The 22150-nt window shown below is 41.3% G+C and overlaps 1 protein-coding gene across 2 annotated transcripts in view; it reads left to right on the top strand.

The window, feature by feature from the left end:
- ppm1h (protein phosphatase, Mg2+/Mn2+ dependent, 1H) overlaps positions 1–21160 on the top strand; it is a 38470-nt gene extending 17310 nt beyond the window's left edge. For both annotated transcript variants that reach the window (XM_085282784.1, XM_085282783.1), the window contains 7 exons: positions 3923–4035; positions 5036–5120; positions 5344–5462; positions 11591–11654; positions 13472–13579; positions 19019–19170; positions 19511–21160. In XM_085282784.1, coding sequence (XP_085138910.1) covers positions 3923–4035; positions 5036–5120; positions 5344–5462; positions 11591–11654; positions 13472–13579; positions 19019–19170; positions 19511–19658 — 789 coding nt within the window. In that variant the 3' untranslated portion in view covers positions 19659–21160. The remainder of the gene's footprint in view (positions 1–3922; positions 4036–5035; positions 5121–5343; positions 5463–11590; positions 11655–13471; positions 13580–19018; positions 19171–19510) is intronic.
- The last annotated feature ends 990 nt before the right edge of the window (positions 21161–22150 follow it).

The raw sequence follows: 22150 nt of genomic DNA, 5'->3' as shown, positions 1-22150 counted from the left end.
TGTATCGTGAGATTTTGAGCCAAAACCTCCTTCAATCAGTGAGAACTTTGAAGATGAAACGAGGCTGGGTCTTCCAACATGACAATGATCCAAAACACACCGCCCGGGCAACAAAGGAGTGGCTCCGTAAGAAGCATTTGAAAGTCCTGGAGTGGCCTAGCCAGTCTCCAGACCTCAACCCCATAGAAAATCTGTGGCGGGAGTTGAAAGTCCGTGTTGCTCGGCGACAGCCCCAAAACATCACTGCTCTCGAGAAGATCTGCATGGAGGAATGGGCCAAAATACCAGCTACTGTGTGTGCAAACCTGGTAAAGACCTATAGTAAACGTTTGACCTCTGTTATTGCCAACAAAGGTTATGTTACAAAGTATTGAGTTGTATTTTTGTTATTGACCAAATACTTATTTTCCACCCTGATTTACGAATAAATTCTTTACAAATCCTACCATGTGGATTCATGGATTTTTTTTTCACATTCTGTCTCTCACAGTTGAAGTGTACCTCTGGTGCAAATTACTGACCTCTGTCATCATTTTAGGTGGGGGAACTTGCACAATCGGTGGCTGACTAAATACTTTTTTGCCCCACTGTAGACCTGTTTTTCTTCAAGGAAGCTCGTTTTTACCCCCCCATAAAGAAAGCAAGCAAGAAAGAAAGAAAATGGAAAGTGTCAGGGAGTCTTGGAAAGGTTTGGTCTCACAAAAAAGATCTCACTCAATCTCTGTATCTTATCAGCAGGCTCCACCTTCAGTTCTGGCACACATCCCCATTGGAAATAGAGGGGCTGTTGAGGCCTGATAAACCCTGTGTAAATATCAAAACCAGTGTTAGCTGATAGACGGAGGTGTATCACCTGAGCTGTATCTAAAGCCAGGGCAGGAAATATGTCAGTACTCACTCACCTTTTTTTTTTTTTTTTTTTTTTTTTTTTTTTTTTTGTCCAATTTATTTGTAGATCATATCATATATACACTTCGTACTATGTATACATCGTATAATCGAGTTTAGCCATAATAATTGTCTTTGTACATTTTACCACTATTTTTGAACTGTGGGGCTTGGTCTCTGATTTGTAAGCTTACATTAGAACTACATTTTCAAAAGCTACAACATGCTTATTGACTTTTTAAATTAGCCTATTAGCTTTGCAGCTTTAGGAGAGAGACTCAAACCAAGGTTAGCTTAATTGGCTGAAATACCAGCTCATCAGTTAAAAATACGTAAGAGCCAGAACGAGAGAAATATGCGTACGAGTTGTAATCACAGGTTATTTGAAAGTGTTGTGGCCCGAGCTTTAAAATAGTTTTGCACATAACCTCTCATGTGACAGTGTAACATTTTGATTTAAAGTTATAGCCTGTACTGAGCTAACAAGCTGCTTACTGTAGCAGTATATTTATCATGCAGACACAAAACTAGTATTTATTTGCACAGTAGTCGACTGTGCAAATGTTTTGACTCATCCCTCATATCCTCATATCATTCACTTGAGTCCCACCACCAGGCCTGCATACAGTCATTTGAAAACATTGTTTTTCATATGGCCATAGTATAGCAGTAGTGAATAGTACCTGTCCTGTCAGATAGGCTTGTGGCTGTGTGAGTGTGTGTTTGATGCTAGGATTGTTTTTCTAATTTGCAAAAAGATTTCACCCAAAGGTCTTTTTCTGCATTCAAAATCAACTGATAGTTACTGCTGTCGCTAATTAGTTCAAAATGATTAATTCCGTTAATTACCTGCCACACTGTCGATCATGAGAGCTCTCTTGCCTGAAATTAATCCTCTTTTCCTGTTGTGACTGTCCTGAGTTATTTCTTTTCATTTCCTGCTTTTGGACCTAATATCTTTGGGCTCTCTCACTGATTCAGTAAACTCACTAAATGATAAGGCTGGTCTGAGCAGTACTGTGGCCTTCCTGACTGGAAGAACAACACACAAAAAACTTTTGGTCTTCGAAAATGCAGTCACACAAAATGTGAGTCTACCTCGTGTCTATTTTTGACTTTTAGAGCAACTTAAAGATTTTTTTTAAAACAGCAACATCCAAATTATTTATGGGCGCACTATACATAAATATCAAATTCAATTAAGTTTTATTTATATAGCACCAAATCACAACAACAGTGACCTCAACCTGCTTTATGTAAAGACCCGACAATAATACAGATAAAAGCCCAACAGGCAGAGGACCTCCTGTGCAGCCAATTGGTGACACTGGGAAGGAAAAACTTAGGATAGGAAGATATCCTGCAGAACCAGTTAGTCATCTTCCGCAACGAACATGGTTGATGGGCTGATTGGTTGATGGGTTGGTACAGCTAAAAGATTTTTTTTATGAAATGTTTTCCCAGTTGTGTTTCACTGAGTTGAGATTCAGCTGTCTGATGCGATATAGGCGTGAATCGTACGATACCTTTTGTGTATACTTGCTGTACTTTGAAGTGGGAAACAATTGCTTAATTCTGGTTGGACTCTCCTTGTTAGAATGTCCGATTAAATTTGTTTTAATTCACTTAATGTCCCTTTAGTTGTTGGTATGTTGGCTAGTTTGTTGATATGTTGCACGACTGATGTGACACTCAGGGATGTCAGACCTACCAGTATTCCTTGATGGTATTTTTCTTCCTTCCAGGAAACAATAAAGATGCAGGGCTGTGCAAAAAGCGCTTCAGCATTTATAGTAGTATGGTATAAAGAGATGAGCATGTATGAGCGTTGAACTGCTCTACGTCTTTCTTTTTTTGGTCTGCCTTCTGGTTTAAAGCTCAGTTGTTTCTTCCTGGCTCAGGCGCACAGGAGAAAGGTGTAGATGTTTATGCAGACATTTTCATTATTGAAGACTTGCCTGCAGCAAGAGGTATTGGATACAGCAAGGATAAATATGCATAGCTCGCTATGGATTCATAATTCATCCAGGGTGAAGGACACATTTGTTCACCCCTCCTATCCTCCAACCCCTTCCTTCAGCCCCCTACCCCCAGGAGTGTCTGCTGGAGTGCAACCCACACACACGCGCACTCAGATTCACACTTAATGCATCTTACATCTGGACACGAACACATAGTTATGCACACAGAGTGCGCACACGCTGCATTCCACTCCTGTCTCCTTTCAGAGAACCACACTGCTCGCACTGCAATGCTCGCACGCTTACAGAGTTGTATTCAGATGGAGGGCGTCGGCGGCAGAGCAGAGGGCGATACGCTTTAGTAAGGGGTGACATCCCTCATTGGAAAAACGTGCTAGGGTGGACTTGCTGCAAATGTGTTTGCCAACATTATCGGCCCCACTCAGTCTGTTGATAGTGACGCCGGGATGGGAATGAGGTGCCTGATGGGGTCACTCGTTTCCCTGAAATATCTTTCCGCTTCTGTAGTGCGATTTAAAAGAAAGGAAAAAAAAAAAACAGAGGAGCCGTTACCAGCAGACGGAGAGCACAAAAAAGGGTTAAATGCAGTCTGAGCGGCTTGGTTCAAATTTACGTTAGTGCTTTGATTAATTCAGTGACAGGTTAATTATTCATCTAATGAATGAACTGACGGCATGGTTTTCTTCAAATCATTTTTGGTTTAATTAGCACCAAATTAATCTGGGCTAATTAGCTGGTGTAATAATCAGTGGGCCCCTCCAAACTTTCTCATCTGTCCTTTTTGGTTTCCATTATTTTTTTTATTGCTCCTTGACTTGTGGCACTCTTGATAAATGAATTCATTATGGTGCTATAATTAATAACGGCATCATGACAGGATTTGAGTATCAAGGCAATATTTTCTCAGTATCAGTTTTAAGCTGTATGGGGAAAAACAGTTCTTCAAAGCTGTGGTGATTAGAAACATGACGGTGTGCAGAGGATCGGTTGTGGATTATGTGTCCTCGTCATCATAATCTGTCTGTGTCTCTGTGTGTTTTGTCTTTTTTTAGGATTTACAGATAGAAAAGGAGAAGGCGGTCTACAACATCTCAGGTGGCTGCACAGCGCTGGTGGTCGTCTATTTACTCGGCAACCTCTATGTGGGGAATGCCGGGGACAGCAGGTGTGATACACATGCAATGAGTGTATATGTAAGATACAGTGGGGGGGGGATGATTATTTGATCCCCTGCTGAGTTTGTGAGGTTGCTCGCTTGGATGTGAGGAACAGTCTCTGGTGTTTATGCTGGTTTTATTTTAATGGAGAGACAGAATATCAACCAAAAATCCAGAAAAAAACACATTGCATAAAAATACGTATTGATTTGTATGTCACTGACTAAAATAAGTATCCCCTAGCAAAACACGAACAAAGCATAACGCTTCCGCCTCTATGCTTGACTATGGGGATGGTAATCTTTGGGTCATCTTTGGTGACTGCGGTCCAACTCCCTTCAGCTCATTTACAAGCTCCTGCCGTGTAGTTTTGGGCTGTTCCACCACTTTTCTCATGATCATCTTCACCCAATGAGGTGATATCTTACATAAGAGCTCCAGACCGAGAGAGAGAGTTTTTTCTGAATAATCACACCAACAGTGGTCAGCTTCACGTGAAGCTTCTTGTTAATGGTCTAACAGCTCATTGGTCTTGTCCACAGTGGAGGGGAGGTTTTAATGAATTAAACTGATTCTGTGGACAGGTGTCTGTGGACATAATGAGCTATAATCAGGAGTATCTCTAATTGCTTGGTTGATTGTAATCTGTGTGGCACACAAGCGCACAACCAATCTGTAGCAGCAGATCGTAGTGGATCAAACACTTACTTCCCTTAATAACATTTTAAATTAATTTAGAACTTTTATGTGAAGTGTTTATTTGTTCTGGATTTTTGGTTAATATTCCGTCCCTCTTCATTAAAGTGTTGTTTATTTGTATGTGAGAAAACTAACAAATTCGAAAGAGGTTCAAAAATAGTGATTTCCCCTGCTGTAGCAGACTGTAGAATCTTCTTTGTTTTCGTCTCTGTGTTTCTCGCTCACCTTCTCGTGCCCTTTAGCCTACAGGAACAACTGTGTCCCTTCCTGGATGAATAGAGTTTTGCTTTGTCTGCTCCTCTCCCTCAGAGCTATCATTATCCGGTCTGGGGAAGTCATTCCCATGTCAGCAGAGTTCACACCAGAGTCAGAGAGGCAGCGACTGCAGTTCTTGGTAAGAAAGAAACTTTCTCAGCTCCTTTCTAGCAAGCACAGCTGTCAGATATTAGCAGAGCTGGCCTCCCCTCCTGTTGAGACACCAGCTATGCTTAGCTCTGTCTCTCTTACACGGCCTGCTCTCTGTGCCAGCTTAATAGACTATGGAATTGTTTTTCCTATCCCTAGGGCGCGTCAATCTTCTTCTCTTTCTGTTTTTTTTTTCTCTTTTCATATCACAGGCCTACATGCAGCCCCACTTATTAGGGAATGAGTTTACACATCTGGAATTCCCAAGGAGAGTCCAGAGGAAGGAGGTGGGGAAGAGGATGCTGTATCGTGACTTCACCATGTCAGGATGGTGGGTTAACTAATACTTTTTTTTTTTTCTTTTTTTTTTCTTGACTAAATTACTGCTGATTGAATGTATGTCAGTGTCCAGTATCCACCTGGGAGGATAACATTTTGGTTTCTGCACTCAAGTCCTTCACATTTGTTAGAAATGCTGTCGATGTTATTTAGCCACATATCTCGTTGAATGCATTTATGTACCCTATAAAGAAATTCATCTGTGTCCCATTCACCGAGTAATTCAGTTCATTAGCACTCCACAATCATCTTGGGAACTTTAGATTGTAAGGTCAGTACTTAACTATTAACACAATGGCCACAATGGGGAGAAGAAACTTTACTTTTAAAAAGTCATTCAAGTCATCAGTTGTCATAAAGAGGTCAGGAACTGTCCTTCGGATTTCTTCTTTTGTGTGTTAGTGGGCAAAGCAAAGACCTTGCCCTGTGTCCTAAAGTAAAGAGAAAAATAAAAAGTGTACAGATGGAGAGAAAAGGAGGGAAATAGAAAAAAATGTATAAAAACTAAGAAGTGACTAACAGAAAAAGCTGAGACCAGGGCACCAGAGAAACGGAGGCAGGGAAGGTTATATTATATAAACATTGTGTTTACATTTTCTTTATGTAGAAATGGGTTCAAGGATAGATCATTTAATTTTGTAGGACCACTAAAGCTTTTAGTTATCGTTGCTGAATCTTCACCTTTTGTTTTTACTTTTTCCAGCCATGGCAATCTATTAAACTAGCATTACCGCAATTCAAAAACACTCAGAAATAAAGTAAGGTCTTCATCGCTACCTTTACGATTAAACAGCTAATTTAGCATATTTACCCAGGTAACTTAACACAATATGGATTACAAAACTAAACATATAGAACAGTGCAAAGCTCTATAAATGGAAAAAAAAAGGAAATTGGGTTACAGATTTATTAAAAATACGTGCAATCACAACACTCCTTATATTAATAATATTGAGCTCTCCATTCTGCTTAGGCTAGCCTATGAGATTTGCTATTCATGTATGATTTTACAGCATTGACGGTGTGTTTGGGTTCATTGCCACGCTGATAAATTCAGCCAATCAGATGCTTTCCGAATGGTGTTGCATTGCGAATCAAAATCTAGACAAGTCAAAAACCATGACCGAGCCTCTGCCATGTTTTACAGTTGGCTACAGACACTCACTGTTGTACCTCTCAGCTGACTTCCTCCTTACATCCTGATAACGATTTGACCGCTTTTAAAGGTTGAATAATTCATAAGTCAGTTTAACAAGGGGAAAAAAACATTCTTCCAAAAATGCTCAGGTACAAGGATGGGGTTGAAAACGAGTGACAAAGCAGCCAATATCCAAAGGAAATCTTTGAAAGACCTTCAGAGAGCCTTTTATGAAGTTTGTGGATATGATTGTATTCTTATTAACTAATGACTCATGCATGCAAGCACACACAGACACACGTAAAGAGAGAGGGGGTGAGAAAAATATAACGCTCAAAACCAGATGCTTGTTTCGAAGTGAAGGTGCAGGTGTATTATTATTATCATTATTATTATTATTATTCACGTATCTGGTTCGTGGTGGTGGACCACAGTCAGTATTGGTGCTCTACTTGAGGTGTGACTAATTCTTAGAAAAGACTCACTGTTTTAGGAAATTGAACTGGTAACCTGTGCTGACACTGAGAGCGTGTAATATAGTTAAATATAGTTTTAAAAACAGTTTTTTATCCATTATTAATAATTACAGATTATTTAAGTTGATATGTAGAATGATCCCTTATTAAAAATCCCCAAACTAGTGGAAAAGGCATTTCAGTTTAGAAAGCCTGCTTTTTAATGTGATTCTAATCAGACTTCTGCATCTCAGTCAGGATGCTCTGGGCTCTTAAATAGGATTTCAGTGCCGTTTGTGTCACTTGCACTGCGACATACGTTGGCAGCAGTCTATCCCGAGCTGGCTGAGATACTAAGCAGAATCCATGCAATGACTGGCAGAGCTAATTATTGTGTGTTTTGTGTTTTGTATTGTTTCTAGAAAACTACAAGTATTGCTATGCAGATGCATTTACAGGAGAGACACTTCTATCGAAGGAAAGCGTGAACTGAGGATGAAGTGGGTGACTGACGAGAGTTGAGCAGGATATATTTTTTTGACTCCACCTGCATGCAGTTGTGTTTTATGGCTCTGCTCAGTTCAAGCAGATGTAGGTCAGTCAGTGGCTGCACTTCTTATTGGGCCCAAAACTCTCACTCAGTCTGCCTGCTTACTGTCTGAGCAGCAGAAACAGCCTGTGATGTATTTTTAATCAGGTTCTACCCATAACCCAGTTATGGCTCAATTTCACCCGGACTAAGTCTGGGTCTTAAATTAGTACCCTGTCAGCTGCTGTAGCTAATTGATCTGAAGTGCATGGCTCTGACTTAACTGTGTCATCGTCTATAGGTGCAGATTATATGCTGTATAGGGAGAGAGGATCTTTTTTTTTTTTTTTTTTAATCTTTCTTCAGCTTTCTGTCTGTGCATGTATATGTGTATGTGCAGCCTGTGTGCCCACATGCTGTGAGCGCGTAGGCGTACGCTGGCGTCCAATTCCCTCAAAGGCATCCGTGATCAAGGCTGCAGTCTAATGAAGGCATACAGGCCTGCAGCCCACCTCTCTGTCTCCCTCCCTTGCTTTCTTTACCTCCCCTCCCTCGGCCAGTTGGACCAGATTGAGGTTCTGGCGTTGGCATTGTCGGCTGTAATAGTGGTCATTGGCCGGCATGGAAGGCTGTGTTATTTGCCCAGAATGATGGATGTTGAGCAGTCGGCCGTGTTCGCCGTAATGTAGAAGCTGCGGTAACGCAGGCGGGCAGGTGGAGGGAGGGAAGGAGGTTGGGGAAGAGGGGTGGGTGACTGAAGTAAGGAAAAAGAAGTAAGTGGATTGAGGTAAGATGTAAAAATTGATAAACAGATGAAGGAAGGATGATTGGTATGTTGTGTTGGTCACAAAGGAGGGAAGGGGTGGATGACAGTGAATGGTTGTGAAGCACAAACAGTCGTATCAGTGGCATTCACTCAAAAGTCTTTAAGGTATACTTTTCTTCTTACAGAGTGTTGTATGTAAGAAGAAAAAGAAAATACCATGGTCAGCCTTGAAAACAATACCAGGTTCTTGTGGGCAAACACTTTTTTCAAGGTACTTGGCAAATAGATTTTTCCAGGCATCTCGGGAAAACGCGCCTCGTCTCATCTGCTTCTCTCTCTTCATGTAATCCCACACTGACTCCAAGACGCTGAGATCGGGGCTCTGTGGGGGCCAGACCATCTGTTGCAGGCCTCCTTGTTGCTAGAGATGGTTCTTCATGACTGTGGATGCATGTTTTGGGTTGTTGTCAAGCTGCAGAATGAATGAATTTGGGGGCTGATTAGATATCTCCCTGATTATAGCGTGCGATGCGTCTAAACAGCCATAGTGCTGAAAACTTCACAAAGTGCTGTATTAATTTCGCCCGCCTGGAATCTCTGTGTCTTCCAGCCCTCCATCTGCTCCTTCTTTCTTTTTCCATTATGGCTTTGTATTGGTATGACTGATGCCTACAGCTTGCATTAGAGGAGTCGCTGGGTCACTGCCATTTTCTCTGGCCTTGCTTTGCTCTTGAAAGCACCACTCAATCTATCAAGGTTGACCAAAAAAATTGTTTTTTTTTAAAAACCAACTGTCAATTGCACTAATTTGTGTGACTCATCCAGTGCTGACACGGCCCGTTACAATGTCACCTCAGTATCTGTTGACAGGTGTGTATATATAGCAGTGTGCAAGCGAGTTATGACGCGGTGCATGCACTGCCAATGTTTTTCTGTCACCCCCTCTTTGCAGCGGGCGGAGGTGACACCACCTTCTTCCCTCCTGTCCACCTTTTAGTCACCTACAGGGAAAACATGATACAACCCCTTCTGCCCTCTTTCCCTGGTGTACCCGCCCCCCTTTTAGTCACATGCTGCAATGTATCAAGCAACCAAACATCCTGCGGTGCTTTACAATACTGCAAAGTTTCATACTGAACCAATGCCAAGTAAATACAGGGTCAATAAAAGGCAGGTCATTTAGGGGAGATTTATGAGATGAATCATCATTAATTTGCCAATTCTGAACCCATTTTCACCAATAAATCCCTCTTTTTATTTTTACTTTACGTTTCATGTATTTTGATTTGGGGTTTTGAAGATCTGGAGTGTAAATGCACCTGCCTCTACAGCACTTTACTGTAGGTTATAAATAAAATAGACGTGCCCAATTGATCTGATACCAATTCCAGCGGTAGTATTGATAATGTCGATATCTGGTTCCATTCGCCCACCTCTAACATCCCCTGAGCTGGGAAGCTCAGGGGATGTGAGGATGTGACCACAGGGATGTGATGTGTGGTGAAACAGCGCGGCCCTTGAGCAACTTTCTTTGCTGTTTTTAGAACTCAGTGTCCCAGAGCAAGGAGCAGGTATCATAACAGGATTAATGTGTATCTTTCTCATCCTGTCACACTCTTGTTATCTCGAGTCAGACAGGCTGGATTCGCTGTAAACACTCGTCTCGAGGGGGAGGCCGTCCCTGACAGCAGGCTCTGGGGATTTTATCCAAGACATCTTTGAAATAATGACAGGAATGCGTGTCTCCGTGTCGTAGTTTTGTTGTTTTTTTCAGGAGATTTAACAAATCTTGAAGGTGAAAGGGTAAAACAAAAGAAGTTTTGAGTGACACAGCAGAAGTAGCACCTCTTCTTCTTTCTTTCTTTTTTTTTTCCTAACAAAAACAGTGAATCCTGTCTTGGTAGATGGTTTTAAGTTTCGTATCATCGGTCGTGCTATTTTAGATCTAAGAAACTGATGAGGAAATCCTTCTGAAGGCTCTTATTTGGTAATACAGCTCTCCTCGCTTAGATGAGGCTCTAGACTGTATTCCTGTGTTTGTGGGCTGTGTTCTCTGTGATAGTTCTTGCTTTCACAGTTAAAAAAAAAAAAAAAAAAAGTGCTGAGTGCAGCAGTGTAGCGCTCGCCTAAGGTGGAAACATATGGTCTCTCTGAGTGAAACCAGCAGTAATGTAGAAACCATCCTGGTCCCCGCTAATCTGAAGTACATGGACTGTGGTGTGCTGGGCAGACTTGGGTCACATTCACAAATGAAACATTTGTCTTTTTAGCAGCTTTTCAAACTAAACATTTATTTTCAGGAAATTTCCCTACATGAAAAGCATCCCCCGATCCACGTTAGGCCACTTTTATGACCATTCTGAATATTCTTTTCCTCGCTCCCTGTGATCTGACAGCTAAAATAAAGAGAAACCTGTGTTTCTAATTGTATTTTCAACCAAGTCAGCGCTCGCTCAAGAGCCAGAATTTTATTCACAGCACCTGGTGCGAGTTCTGAATGGAAAACTCTGACCTGGCAGCTCTCGTGGAAATTGGCTGGGTTTTGTTATGTATCTGGTACAGTAAAGTTACACAGCTGCTCCTGTGAAGTACAGCTGCTCGCAGATGAATAGGAGCACACGCACCAGGAGCAAGAGTGCTGGGTTTCTTCACTTCGACTTTCCGAATTGTAAAGGTGAAAAGTGTATCGCTTAGATCTGAGATGAATACAGCGAGCATTGTACAGTCTTCCTCCTCACAGCGCAGCTCTGTCTAGTCCCAGTGTGAAGATGGTAAATTATTCATTAGTTCGCGTGGGGAGTTTAAAGAGTGCTCTGAGAACAGGAGAATGGAAAGTGTGGATTCTCTTGCATCATTTTAGCTGCTTTACTTTCAGACCTTCAGAGGCGTACATGCGCAGGCGCCACAGACAGTTGCAGAAAACCAACAGTGCACCTAGACTGTCTCGTGCAGGCGTCTTCTTTGTCGCTAGGGATACCTTCACAGGATCAGTTAGAAACGGGGGGGGGAAAGAAAGTGAGAGAATTAAGCTAAGGATCTCTGTGTGTTTGTGTGAATTTTTAACTCTGCCTTTTCTCTCTCTGTGCCAGTCCCCTCATGTCAGCAGCAGGGCCTGTGGGAAGGAGAGGGGGTGGGGGTATGGAAGTGAAGTATCTCTAGGGCATGTGTGTGTGCAGCCTGCTATAAACAGGAAGAAAAAAAAACATTAACGTGTTCTGTATTCTTTGCACAGGGCATATAAAACCATAGAGGAAGATGACCTAAAGTTTCCCCTGATCTACGGTGAAGGGAAGAAGGTAAGAAGTGCTTCCACAGCCTCATGTGCCATGCATGTAATCAAAGCTCACCGGGGCATCATTGGTACACCCGACCTCACATCACCCAAATCGCTGTGTAGAGACATTCCTGGCCTTTTTGAATCCTGCACAACCTGTAGCACAAACGAGCTCTCCAAGGACTTATTATTATGTTTTTCAGCCAATTTAAAAAACAAAAACAAAAAAAAAATAGACAGAGGTCTAATGTGATGGTCTTATCTGAGTCGTGTGTTAGATGGATCTGATGAAAGGTAACATATGCTAACTGAATATATCAATACTGAAACACTGACTTGTACTAACAAAATCTTGTCAACGCTGAAAAAAGGGAAATGACACAAAACAAAAGGTCAAGAGTTTCCCCCTCGTTCAGTTACACTGTACATGCAGTGGTGTGTAGGAGCCTTTCTCTCTTTTTTTGACTTGAAAAGGTCAAAGGAGCAGTGTGATAGACCCGAATATGCTCTCGCCGTGCTCTTCCCCAGTTTTCACTTCCATACGTACAGAAAATAGATTTGAGTTTGACTGACAGCAGGGGAAAGATGTCACCCCTACAGTATTCTATGTGCCCACAACCGCATTCAGACTCACCCCGGCGCAGCTGCCGGTGCCCACGTCGTGTCCTCTCCCTTTGAAGTGAGGAGCGGAGATGGATGGCTAGATAGAGTGAGAGAGAGGAACGCCAGAACACTTCAAAGCCCCTGGTGCGCCGCCCTCTGGGCACCGGCACTCTACAATTAATCCCAGGATGTTTTACCCCTTTCTCTGCTGGAGGAACCTTTCCACCACTTTAAAACACTCTCCCTGCGTCGTTCTGCATACTGATCCAAGCTCAGTCCTACTCGGCTCCTCTTGTGCTCGTGCCTAAAAGTTCTTTCTCTGTACAGTAGAGATTTCCAGACAATATGAATCAGCTTCAGGGAGGATCAAACAATCAGTATGTGATTGAAGTGCAGACTTTCAGCTTTAATTGCAGGATTTAAAGAGGGGGGGAAAAAGCGTAGCACGGTGGTACAGTGGTTAGCACTGATACCTCACAGCAACAAGGTCCTGGGTTTGAACCCACCATCTGTTGCTGTGAGGCATGTTCTCTCTGACATGTAGTTAGTTTAACTAGTTTTTCTGAATTGGCTCTAGATGCCTAATGGCTGTCTGTCTCTCAGTGGATTGATCCAAAGTGCTACATTTACTCTTTTTATACAGAATCCCACATTTTCAGAGGCTCAAAAGTAATTTAGCAAACTAACATAATTTAAAATCTAAGGGCTGTTTTTAATACTTTGCAGTCAGTGCCTGAAGTCTAAAACCCACAGACATAATTAAACAAACCCAAATGTTAACCACATGTTCCAAATATTTGGAAAAATTATAATGAATGGTAGAATTATTACCACAGGCTGATGTTGTTGACATCTATCTTCCTGGTTTATGTGCGACCTGCTCTACACATGGTGGTTTATGCAAGATTTTAGATGTAAGATTTTCCTAAAAGCAAAGCGATTCAAATAATCAAAACCTCTGGCTCGTTTCTAAACTGTTCACCAGTCATGGTGTCGTCAGCTTCTCCGATCTCTGCAGTCTGTGACGAAGAGCAGAAATGATGACCAAGCTTCAAAATGGAGACCCGAGTTTAAAAAGGCTTCCACGGTGGCCTTCTAGATAACATCTACATAAGCTCTCACTCATTATAAGACGATCAGTCATGGGCAGAAATGAAAATGCCTTTCGTAGAGTTTGTTGCTGCTTTGTTTGACTCATACGGAGGCTGTGCTTTAAATGCCTCTGATCTTTTCCAGGCTCGCGTGCTGGCGACCATCGGGGTGACGAGAGGCCTCGGAGACCACAGTCTCAAAGTGCACGACTCCAACATTTACATTAAGCCCTTCCTGTCCTGCTGCCCAGAGGTACGCTCCAGTTTTACATTTTTGTGTCCTTCTCTATGTCTGCCTTGGTCATGTTGTTAGAATTTTTGCCTTACAGCAAAGAAGGAAAAAGGATTCAGAGTCTTTTCTGTTCGACCTGTCCAGTGGGTTTGGGCCTCTCGCCAAGTATTGACAAGAACAGGCTCTACCACCCTCTAGGCTCTCAAGGATATGCAGTCATGTGAAAAAATAAGTACATCCCATGGGAGGTTGTTGGCTTTTATGGCTTGTCTGAGCAACCAGACATTTGACAATCGTTGAAATACTGACTATAGATAACGATGATATTAACAAACACAACCACAGCAAATATGCAAAAATAGCCGAGACGGTGAGCGCACTACTTTTGTTTCCATCGTTTTTAGTTTCAAAATAAGAAAGTAAGAGCAAAGACTGGCCACACACTGCACGGCCTCCTTTGGCAAACTATTACAGATTACAAAAGCATTTTGTAAACAGCAGTCTTTCAGTTCTTTCTGTGGATTTTCTCCTGCAGTTCTTATCTATAGGATACTAATTCTCTGAAACTCTTGGGCCGTTTTGTATGTACGACATATATAAAGGTTTCCGATAATGTGCGTTTTGGAGGACTATGGGGCCACAGTGAAACCTTCAAACTTGAATGCCTTAAGCTTTTGTGGCATTTGAGGTTTGTTTTGCATCATCATATCCTCTTTTATCTTCAGTTTCTCTCTTTTTTTCACAGGTGGTTTTCTTTTTGAAACAGCTGCTATTCAGTTGAATCTATTCTTCCCTAAACTAAAACGCTTCCCCCGGCCACTGGCCTCAGCACAAGTTGAAGGCTTTATCAATCCTCACTCCTTGTGCTCAACAGTTAGAGAGGTGCTCTTTTAATGAAATTGCAAACCTTGCTCTTCACATGGCCTTGTGTTATCTCCTAACACTCTTAGATATGGTGCGGAATACATATTTGAATCAATGACTGCAATGTGCCCAGTATCTGAGGCAGCGAAGCAACTTCCAAAATACAACATTTCTGTCAGTGTCCTTTATAGCTTGTATGAGGTTTTTCTCCCACAGAGCTGCCCATGTCTCACCAATCAGGTCTAATGTTACTGTGGCCAGACAGTATCTTGGATTCATCTACCACACTTTAGGATGTTTGAATCTATGGCAACAAATCTGAAAATGTACCTACTTATTTTTAAAGCCACTTAAAAAATCTAAATCGTCTACAAAATATGAATTTTGTGTGCTATTCACTTGAGTTTATAACCTGCCTTAATAGGAACAATTTCTGTGGGTTACACTTTTTCACATGACTGCATCAAATGCAATGATTACATCGTCTGTCACAAAGCAGAAGAAGAAAAACCTGGATGTTAGCAGTTGTAATGTAATTGTTTTTTACCTTCTCACTCTTCTCAAAGAGTCACCTTCATCGGTCACTTCACAGCATCTATCCTCCGTCAGGTTACATAAAGTTGCTGCTATAAAACAGTGGGTGTGTGGGTACACAAATACAGAATGATGAAAGCAGAGCACTCTTGTGGCACATACATCGCTTGGACTGTTAGTGAGGAAATCTGTGCCTACTCCTTTTTGGCCTTGTTGCTGCGTAGCTGCTGAATGACTAAAATCTGAGAGATATGTTAAGTTATTCTGGGGAAGGGAGCCAAAGTCTGGGTTAGGGTTTAAAATCCTTTGCATTTGAGCATGTGTCAGGAGGGGAGGAGAGAAAACGGAATAAAAGGAAAAGTCAGAACAAGAGTGGCAGTATGTTAACATTAGTGTTTTAGAGGGGCTCTTTAGTTTTATATTACCCTCGTTGTGTCAGCCGCCTGATATAACGAGAGCGCAGAGGTAACCGCTGATAGCCAGTAACAGGAGGGACTGTGAACTGTGTGGTCAACGTGTGCGTTGATGGTCCCTGCAGTGCAGTGGATTGCAAGAAGGAATCCACTGCAAATGATTGCAGTAGTCATGAAAACCTGCACATTCTCTTGATCTTTAATTCATTGCACTCAAAGTTCAGTCATAGTTCAGCCTCCTTTTTTTGATGTTCCTATAAGATGAGTGAAGTCAAGGTTTTTCCAGATAGAGCATAAAAACATGATTTCTATATGAAAGACGTGGTATTCCTGAGCATTAAGGGGCCATAATAGCCTCTTTTGAAGAAAAATAATAACAATACAATTAAACATCGGCTTAAGGGTGAAGTCACAGAGGGTCACTATGAAAGGCATGACTGTTGTCAGAGTGCTGTGCACAAAGAACAGTGATGACTGCAGCCTTCAGAGAATTGTTAAGAAAAGTAAATTCAACAAACTGGGAGAGTTTCACAAGGAGTGAATGGTGTCAGTGGATCAAGAGCCACCACATACAGATGGTCTTCAGGAAAGAGGCTACTGAAACGCTAATAAAAAGCCATGCCTGAACCGGAGAAGCATCTGACATGAGCTGAGGAAAGCAAGAAGCGTTTCAGTAGCTCAGAGGTCCAAAGTCTCTTCAGATGAAAGTAAAATTAGCATTTTATGGGAAAATCAAGGTCCTACAGTCTTGAGGAGAAAAAAGGTCTTTAAACTCCAGTGTGAAGTTTCTGCCAAAGTGCCAGGACTACTACTAATTATTACTGCGTTTGACTGGCCAACCAAATCACCTGACCCCCAACCCCATAGAGAATCTGTGGTGTATTATAGGAAGATGAACCCCAAAATACACACAAACTGAAGGTCACTGTCAAAGTAACTTAGGCTTTAATAAACCCATTCGCCGTCTTCAGGTTTTTCAGCTAATTCAGGGTAGCCTATCCCAGTCATAGGGTGAGAGGCAGGGTACACCTTGGATAGACCACTGGCCTCTCACAGGAGATATACAAGCATTCAAAAAGAAGAATTTTTTCCTGATATTGACTTATTTTGACATCCACTAGTTTATATGTTCAAAGAAATGTGTGGGAGAGTGCCCTGCAGGGAATGTGAAAACGTCCTGCGGGGACATGTTTTCCCTGCACACTGTCAAGTTAGAATTACAGACTTCTCTCAGGTTGTGAATAAAAAATAAATAAAACAGGCTGACCTTGGCAGTTTGAGTCATTTTGACATAGAATTTGGGTATTTGAGTAAAAATCAGAGGATCAGGTCCTTCCCTTTTCTTGACATACTATAGGAATGCTGCCTCATAGATTGATAGTCTCGCTGTGTTTCTCTCTTTCAAAGCCTGACTTACTGTTCATCTCAAGGTTCCCCACAACATGGAGCCTTGTGATCCACACACAACTCATTTTGATAATCTTACAGTGACTCTCCCTGCTTGCGTGTGGTGTTCTGTTTTTAAAGTAGCCTAAGTTGGTGTGCCTGCTGTGAATAGGCAACGCCTCCACAGTAGCAAAAGAATTACTTGAAGCAACCAAACAAAAGCCATCCAAGGCCACTGGGTATTATTTTTGCCTGCTGTTTCAGAGTATGCTTCTGTTCGCCCATAGTAATTTAAAAGACTGTGCCTCACCAGAGTTGCCACAGTAACACGAGTTTCCCTGCTTCAGAATATCTTTGAAGGATTGAGACCATCAACATTGTTTAGACAAGTATATGGAGGCGGATGTGTTAAGAAAGTAGAGATTAAATGGAAAGATCATCCTAGTAATTTTTCTTCTGATATTTTGAGAGATTCATGTAGAGATATCCACACTAAGAGACTTGTTACAGTACAGGTAATCCACAAAACAGTTTACATTGTGTTCTGTGGCTGCCATTGATTTTTTTTTTTCTTCTTCTTATAATCTCAGTAGTTTATGTCAATAAAAATGTTGGGTGGTCCAGCACTCTGGTCCAGAATTGCTTGAAGCACAACAATGAAATTGGAAATCCCTTGACTTGGCATGTAGCGCTAATGATAGATGAAAATTTTGGTTTCTAAGCTGTCAAATCTTTGAACAGTACCAGTGACTGTGTAAAAGATGGCCAGCGTGGCTCCACTCGGGAGCAGTTCAGTAATCCATTTTTTCTTAAGTCACTGGTTAGTGACCCATTAGCAAACATTATAGTATACTCAGGAGATGGAGCAGGTCATCTTCTAATCAGAAGGTTAGTGGTTTGATCCCTGACTCCTCCACTCTGCATGGAAAAAGTACCCTTGGGCAAGGTAGTAAATCCTGAGTTACCCTCTGAGTGTTAATGTTAGACATAGAAAGCACTTAGGCGTAGAAAAATTGCTTGTATGAATGCGGGTGGATGAGGCTTGAAGCAAGAAGCACTTTGAGTGCTCAAGTAAAGTAGAAAAGTGCTATAGATAAACCAGTCCATTTACCACTAAGATGGTGTACTTTAATCGGATGTTTCATTATTACGCCATTTCCAGCTTCTCCTCTGCTTGCCTTCTGTATTGCATTGTGGGAAAGCATTGTAACACTGAAAGCCAGGAGCAGGGAGAGTAGCAGCACAGAAAAGGAGAGGCGTCAGTGACAACAGATACAACCCAGATTAAATCAGATACAGGAAGAAAGAAAAACAGCTGGGATTGAGGCGGGTTGCAGAGCAGCCTGCAGAGGTGCCGAAGCTACATGTCCTGTATGAAACAGCCAAGACGGGTGGCAGAAGTACATACATTTGTCAGTTAAGCAGGAGTATACATACTTAGGTGCTGTATTCTGCAATCACAACTTATTAACATATTATAACATATTAACCCCTGAGTATAATGTAATGAATCATGTGCACAGTAAGATTTGCAGTGAATCCTATGCAATAAGCACCAATGACAAATACAAAACAATGACTCCCCGAAAATGCATGAACCAAAAAATAACATGCCTGTACATGAATATGCAAGGAGTAAAAAACAGAGGTAATTGTGTTAAAATGTGGGGAGTAAAAGTAAAAAGTTGTCAGAAAAATAAACACTGAAATACAGTTACCTGACAATTTTGCTCGAGTACAGTAATAAAGTGTCTGTGCTTCATTGCTTCCCACCTCTGACAGGCAGTATGTTGTGTGATAGAGTATCAGCTGAGCCATCAGTTACAGAGATGAACTTCCAGGATTCACTCTGAGCCTTGTGTACAGAGCAAATCCTCTGCTCTGTTAGTTTTGAAGTATTAAAGTTGCATCCCGTCTTGAAATTATTAAATGCTCTTATTGCTGTAATTCAGATTCACCACCCTGGTATTAGAATATAATCTGGATCAGTTTACCCTTTCAAGATTAAAGATAACCACTAGGAGGCCATGGCTAAGGCTTAAGACTGCTGTCCATTAATTACAGAGTGAGCATGTTGAACAGATGAATGTGCAGCACATTATAAAGTGCGTTGCAGCAGCTTTTTCAGGTTAAACACGGCTAAAATGCACAATCCATCTATACAATATTTTCTGTCTATAAATATGTAACGGGTGTACAAGGTTTGTACAAACAGCAAAGTTTTACAATTCTTGCTTCTCTTTTTTTTTTTTTCTAACTTCAGGTCAGAGTTTATCCTTTAGCACAGTGTGAGCATGGAGCCGATGACGTTCTGGTGCTGGGAACTGACGGACTGTGGGACGTCCTCTCCAACCAGGAAGTGGCTGAATCGGTCGGCTGTTTCCTGGCAAACTGCGACCCTGACGATCAGCACAGGCATGTTCACCCATCCCACACAGCTGCAGTCGCAGACAGGCCTGAACTTCCTCTCACCTCTGTCTTGTTTGGAGAGGGTGAACGTGGTTATCTTCTCACGATTACGCAAATTTCCAAACATTCAGATAATGATGTCAAAGAGCAGCTCATTAACAGGATTCCCTGATTATTTCCTCAATGGTTTTACTTTTTAAATTTTTGTTTGTTTTCTTCTGACTGTGGGCAGAGGCATTTATTCAATGGCTGCACGTTGCCATTATTCCCTGTTCTGATCATTATCTAATTGAATATCGCCGTGTGATGCTGACACCGTAACTACTTCTCACTTTCGTTCCCTCAGGTACACGATGGCAGCTCAAGACCTCATAATGAGAGCGAGGGGGGTGCTGAAGGATCGAGGCTGGAGGATAGCCAACGACAGATTAGGCTCCGGAGATGACATCTCTGTCTACATCATTCCCCTCATGTATGGAAACAAGCAGAACTAGCCAAGCTACGAAACCGCAGCCATCGCTGAAACACAACCCTGCCTTGACCTTTTAAAACTTCACATGTGCAGTTTTACCTCATTCCTTGTTCTCCTTTTAAAAGTGCTTTTGTTTCTGCTCAGATCAAAACCTGATCTGTCTCAGTTTCACCCTGATTATCCTCAATCAGGGTGATCTCTCTCTCTCCCTTTTTTTAAATATTGAAAAGGAAACAATCATAAGAGTAGCTGTTAATGATTACTGTTATTATTGTTTTTTTAATTCTTAGCTGTGTTTCGGGGGGCAAACCCTGTAAACCTGGACTCTCGAATGAGATGACGACATCTCAGGACTGCTGTTACTAACTAATGCACAATATTTAATAATGTGAAAATGTAAATAATCTGAAACACAAGACATTGGTTAAGTGTGTTTGGCTGAACACCTGTACAGTGTTTACCCCCCCCCCCCCCCCCCCCAAAACCTAAAGGCTGCTGTAAATATGAATCATTCCAGCTCTGTTCCACGCACGCTTTTAACTTAGCCAGACTCAGCCATTCACTTTTCCACACCTCCCAGTGAAATGGGTGGGAAAAATGGGTTTCCTTCTGCTGACTTTCGGCTGTTACTTCTAATACTGCAGTTGCCATTTTTTTGCTCATTTGTACCATTGCGATACTGCGTTTGCTATTAAGGAGAGATTTTTTTTAAATGAAGACTACACTACCAGGTGGAGTGACACTTAAAAGATTTTGGCCCAATACATTTCACACTCCTTATTTCTTTACTATTGTATTTATTTGAACATCAGTTGAGATCTACAAAGAAAAACAAACATGTTTCAGACATGTTCCTCCTTAAGCTGTCGTTCACCTGCTGCATGTGCCATCATTAAGCTACGTAGTCATCCTTTACAGCAGGGGCATCAAATATAAGGCTCTGGGGCCAGAATTGGCCTAGCAAAGACTCAATCTGGCCCACTGGATGGCTTTGGGATATGTGAAAGAGGACATAGCATTTCCCCTTATGAAGATCTCCCTTATTGCCAATTATAAGACACTGGTAATAATGTAACAGATAAACAAAGATCAAAACAAAAAGGTTCCTGTTTTCTCACTCAACTTTTTTTTTTAAATGAGTAAAAATAAAAATAAAACAAGGCATTTTCTATGAATTAACAAAAACCTTCAGTTTTGTAATTACAAGGGCGCGGGGGGTAAATGAGCCACCAGAAGCTTTTTCTGTAATTTTTACACATTTATTTATTTGCACTGACCGATTTCTCTCATTTCCAACAGCTACAGTTCTTTATCACGTAGAAAAATTAAAAATTGCACTTCTTTTTCTTATAGTAATTGGGATTAAATGTGTAGTCAAATGTCTTTACACTGACAGAAGGAGAGGAGTATCGCTGGTTCGGACCAACTTAACATCAAAGTGGGCCGCATGTGGCCCATGATGTAAAAGGAGTTTGACATCCCTGCTTTACCTCATAGAACCTTTTCTCAGATTTATTGTTCTCATTTTAAAAAAAAATACATCAAAATGTATAAATAACAGGTACCTGTAACGACGCTGATGTTACAGATGTCCCTCAGAGCATAAATCTGGCCCGTCATTGCTAAACTTGTGTCTGAGCAGTCAACACAGTTCTTACGTTATGGAGTGGGTTTCCATATTTTATTTCAAATTGTACTTTTTTTTTTTTTTTATTTTGAAGGTGAAAATGGTGAAACTGAGTAAATTTATTTAAATGTAAAAATGTAAATAACCTTTTCCAGCAGACAAACTCTCCCTTCCTTTTACTGTAAGTCACGCATATCTTACCGAAACCAAAACACACATGATTTGTACTGTTTTAGAATCCCATAGGAACAATAAAAAAAATAAATGTGAAGAAGTTCATTTTTCTGCTCTATTAAAGTAGTTGATCAACAATTGTGACAATTCTCTGCTGCCTCAGTGATTTAAAAAATAAATAAATGGTGTTGATTGATCCTGGCTCTGGAATGCACTTGGCAGACAGCTCAGAGTATTGGGAAAAGTAGCGGCCTGGCCTCTTTGGTAACTGTATCAAATGAACTTTATGAAAGAAAAGATTTTTTTAAAAACGTGAACTGATATAGCACTGATGTAAATGACTCATCAAATACGATCGAATACTGGATATAACTGATTCTGCATCAAACAAGAAATTTTCTTGGAACTTAGACTTTAATGGAGACAGCATCTGCACCACATAAGACCATCACCGCTCTGACAAACTGTGTCAAGACAGTCCAGAAGCAAAAACGTGGATGAAGGGTATTAGTTCACACGATAGCCAAACTCAATGAAGATTTCCTGGTGGAGGCTGCTGCAAGGAAAGTAATCTTGACTTTTTGAAAAACACGTACGTACACGTACTTGATTGCTTGACCAAAAAAAGGTACGAATGTGGGCCATTTTCTTTCACCCAAAAATTCTGTCAATGCAAGTCAAACATCTGTGGAGCTAAAAGGAATATCTGCAAC

The sequence above is a fragment of the Mchenga conophoros genome, linkage group LG7 (assembly GCF_057382185.1).
Source record: "Mchenga conophoros isolate Kocher_MC1m ecotype Shallow Benthic linkage group LG7, M_conophoros_male_GT1.1, whole genome shotgun sequence".
NCBI classification, from domain to species: domain Eukaryota; kingdom Metazoa; phylum Chordata; class Actinopteri; order Cichliformes; family Cichlidae; genus Mchenga; species Mchenga conophoros.
This window is presented reverse-complemented; position numbering and strand designations above follow the sequence as displayed.